Source organism: Alligator sinensis, unplaced genomic scaffold (assembly GCF_000455745.1).
Source record: "Alligator sinensis unplaced genomic scaffold, ASM45574v1 scaffold177_1, whole genome shotgun sequence".
Taxonomy (NCBI): Eukaryota; Metazoa; Chordata; order Crocodylia; family Alligatoridae; genus Alligator; species Alligator sinensis.
The window spans coordinates 1,307,943-1,311,414 of NW_005842269.1; the positions used below are offsets into that span (position 1 = coordinate 1,307,943).

Genomic DNA, 3,472 nt, shown 5'->3' on the forward strand with positions numbered 1-3,472 from the left:
TCCACTAGCTCTCTCCTCTTGAAAGAATAAGGGACCTAAATCTCTTTCCCAAAATGGGAACCAAAACTCAGTAGAGATGTCTTGAGGGCATTCCTCTCATAAGAGTTTGCTACGTCCCTGTTGCAATCCATTATTTGCTATCATAGACAAGTATGGTTGTATTTTTATCTGCCTTTAGTGCAATACATTTTTGTCTCGTTGAACAAGTTAAATGCACTGCTGTTGACTCCTGCATTTTATTTCACCTTGCTTTCCCTCCTTTTTGTTTAGTCCTTTCCTTCCACATTTTCTGCCCCACTGCTTGGTTCTGTCTTGCACTTGATAGTTTCTGTTGATACTGTTAACTTTATGCATCATGGTGGTTCCTACAGAGAGTTGTTTTATGGTGCAGTAGCAGGTGGGGGCACTGGTGCCTGGCTCTGGCCAGCGCTGCACGTTGCAGCAAAGAGCGCAGCCCCTACCAGGCTGTTTGTTTCCCTGGTGCTCCCTGCACTCATGGGGCACAGGAGGGAAGCCCCAGGTGCTGGAGCTGGATGCTTTCACCGCCCCAGCCCACTCCAGTACCTGGGGCTTTCCTCCTCTGCTCTTTGAGTGCAGGGAGTGCCAGGGCTGCACTCCTTGTAGCGCTGGCCTTAGCTAGGAGCCAGGCAGCAACGCAGAGAAGCCCCCTTCCCTGCTGTTGCTGCTGCCCCCACTGCTTGCCAGGGCTGCGCGCCATGTGGGGAGTGTGGGAGGGGTCCCCACTCCCCTCACCCACACCCTGCCCACCCGAGCTCTGTGCTACTGCCGCCCAGGGGTGTGGGCTCCGTGTTGCAGCCAGCCCCATGCTCTGAGTTTCCACTGAGCTGTAGCCCTGCCCACACCCCGCTTCCCTACTTGCTGCCCAGAGGGAACAGAACGCCGAGAATCCTGCAGCAGCATCCCCGCCACGTGCTAGCGGGGTCAGTCCTTCCATTTATGAGGGTGGGAGTGAGGCATAGTAGGATATGTTGGGGTGGGTGTAGGTGCCTTGCTCCTACCCTCCCAGGTGGAAAGGCTGGGAGGGGCACAATTCGGTTGGGGGGGGGGCGCATTGTGGGCTGGATGAAAGTGCCTGGCGGGCTGGATGTGGCCTGCGGGCTGTATTTTGCCCACCCCTGAATTAGAGCCTAGAGGCAAACTCTTATTTTTCTCTCCTTTTCATATGAGTTTTGAGGAAACTAATAGGTTGCAGGCACTTTGTTCCCAGTTCTTCAAATATGCATTAAAGCTGTACATGAAAATAAAGACTGAACAGGCATAACGTTGGTAAGAAGGTGGAAAAAGACTGTACATTAGAGCGTGCAGACCCTGCTGTGCCTCAGCAAATGCACAGTTGTACACATTGCCATGGCAGCAGGATGAAATGTGTTAGCATCACTCCATGAATGTTTTAGTATGGATTATTTATAATATCTCTGACATCTGCTGTTTTCCTTCTGCTTTGGCTGTCATACATTTCCACTGGTAGTGTGCTGATTTGCTTCTGATAGTATATTGTTCAGGCCTGTCCACGGTTTTGGAGAATAGTTATTACATCTGTAATGTCTATTTTGAAAGTAATTGTTGTAGAAGACCTTTTCTGTTAATTTGTGACACTTTTTGTTTTATAATATTTTCAGCTGCATCAGGAACCAGTAACAACACATTGAAAGGTGTTTCAGTTAAGTCACCTACTCAAGGTCTCAGACTTGGCCTCTCTAGATTAGCACGAGTCAAACCACTGCACCCAAGTGCTACCAGCAGTTGAATGATCTGTGACGGATGAAGGATAACATTTTGAAAGACCTGGCTGTTTTATTTTAAACCCAAAGGGTTAAAAACCAGGAAGCAATAAGTTCCTCATTAAATTTTCGTTCACAAGAGGAAAACGCTGTTAATGTACATGTCTGTTCCTTATAAAGGGCTCTCATCCTGAAAGGTCCTAGATACCCTCAACTTTCATTAAATAATAATATTTAGTTGAGGAGGCCTCAGGGTAATTAGTGACTTGATAGAGCCCAATAAAATGGATTATGTATATATGATTGTAATCATCTAATGCCTAGCCTCTTTGTTAAAAAATGATAAGTATTACATGTTTTAAATGACATAACAGAGTAAACAGTAGTATATCAATTATGAACCTTTAAAAATAATATGAATTTTAAAGAAAAACTGAAAGTCATGATTGAAATAAGTGTTGATAAAGTGAAATCATTGTCTTCCACCCTTCTCAACACTGGGCCCAGACTAGAAAATTTGACTTTCAGATCTGTGTTAAAAAAAGTTAACCCTATTTGTATTTGTTAAGTGTGAATGCTATTGCTAAAATGTATATAATGTTGTGTTTATAAAACTGTATTTTTAAAACTAAAATAAAATATTTTATAGTCATATTTTACAACAAAAGTTGTTTATATGAATTTTGGAAATCAGTTGCAAGGTTTGGTCCCTGTTGGTTCCATTGAAGTCAGTAGAACAAGTCTTGGACCCAGTCTGGTGGTCTTTTAAGTTAATGGGAATTTTTGTGTTGATGTTGGCAATCTTTAGATCAGGTCCTATGTCTGTAAGGGCAGGCACGTATTTATTTTGCAGGATCAAGATTTTTCGGTATAGTACGCTATGAATAGATTTTCAAAACCATCAGAACTAAAACTCTTAATATAGAAATAGTGAATGCACGGATCAAGATCTGTGTTTCTGAGTCGGGTGCATTATGTCAATTGAACCAGTTTATAGAAGGGATGAATATGGCCTACTAATATCTGGAAAAGTGAAACAAAATGATTTTTAAATAGCTGACTACTTACCTCCTTATTGTCCTTCTGTAAGGAATATGTAGTAGAATCAATAAAGAAATAAATAGGCCTGTGGTCAGGATAATGATATAGTAGGTAAATAATATGGTTTTGTAAAATATAACAGTTTGCAATAAAGTTTAATTTAATAGAAATTAATGTTTCATATATATAACTATACTTAGAACATGTATAATTATAAAAATAATAGTGAAAGAAATATTTTTTACTGCAGACTTAACCTGGGAAGATTTATTATCTGTTGTAGGGGTGTCAAAGATATGGTGTGGGGGCCAGAACTGGTCTGGTCCACAGTGCTGCCCATGGGTCTTGGAGTGGACCCACAGACTACATGCAATATGCATTGGATCGGCCCTGTGTGCTGTATGCGATGTGCAGGGCCAGGGCAGACATGTATCGCACACAGTGTGCAGGGCTAGTCCAGGATGCGCATTGCATGCAGTACCTGCTCTGGCCAGTCTGGGACACATGCTGCACATGGCACATGCTCCAGCTGATCCAGAACTCTTCCCACTGCACATGGTGTCTGCTCCAGCTCATCTGGGATGCCCATTACATACAGCACCTGCACCAGCCCAGCCTCGCTCGCTGGATCTGACATGAGACTAGTCTACATGCCCAATCTGGCTTGTACCTGTCCCATGCCATTCACC

The 3,472-nt window shown here is 43.4% G+C and overlaps 1 protein-coding gene across 1 annotated transcript in view; it reads left to right on the forward strand.

The window, feature by feature from the left end:
* The window catches only part of RAD51AP1 (RAD51 associated protein 1), an 18,754-nt gene extending 15,829 nt beyond the window's left edge, over positions 1-2,925 (forward strand). Inside the window, exon 10 of the mRNA XM_006027818.3 lies at positions 1,641-2,925. Within this exon, the coding sequence (XP_006027880.1) occupies positions 1,641-1,768 (128 nt within the window). The 3' untranslated portion in view covers positions 1,769-2,925. The remainder of the gene's footprint in view (positions 1-1,640) is intronic.
* Positions 2,926-3,472: the final 547 nt, after the last annotated feature.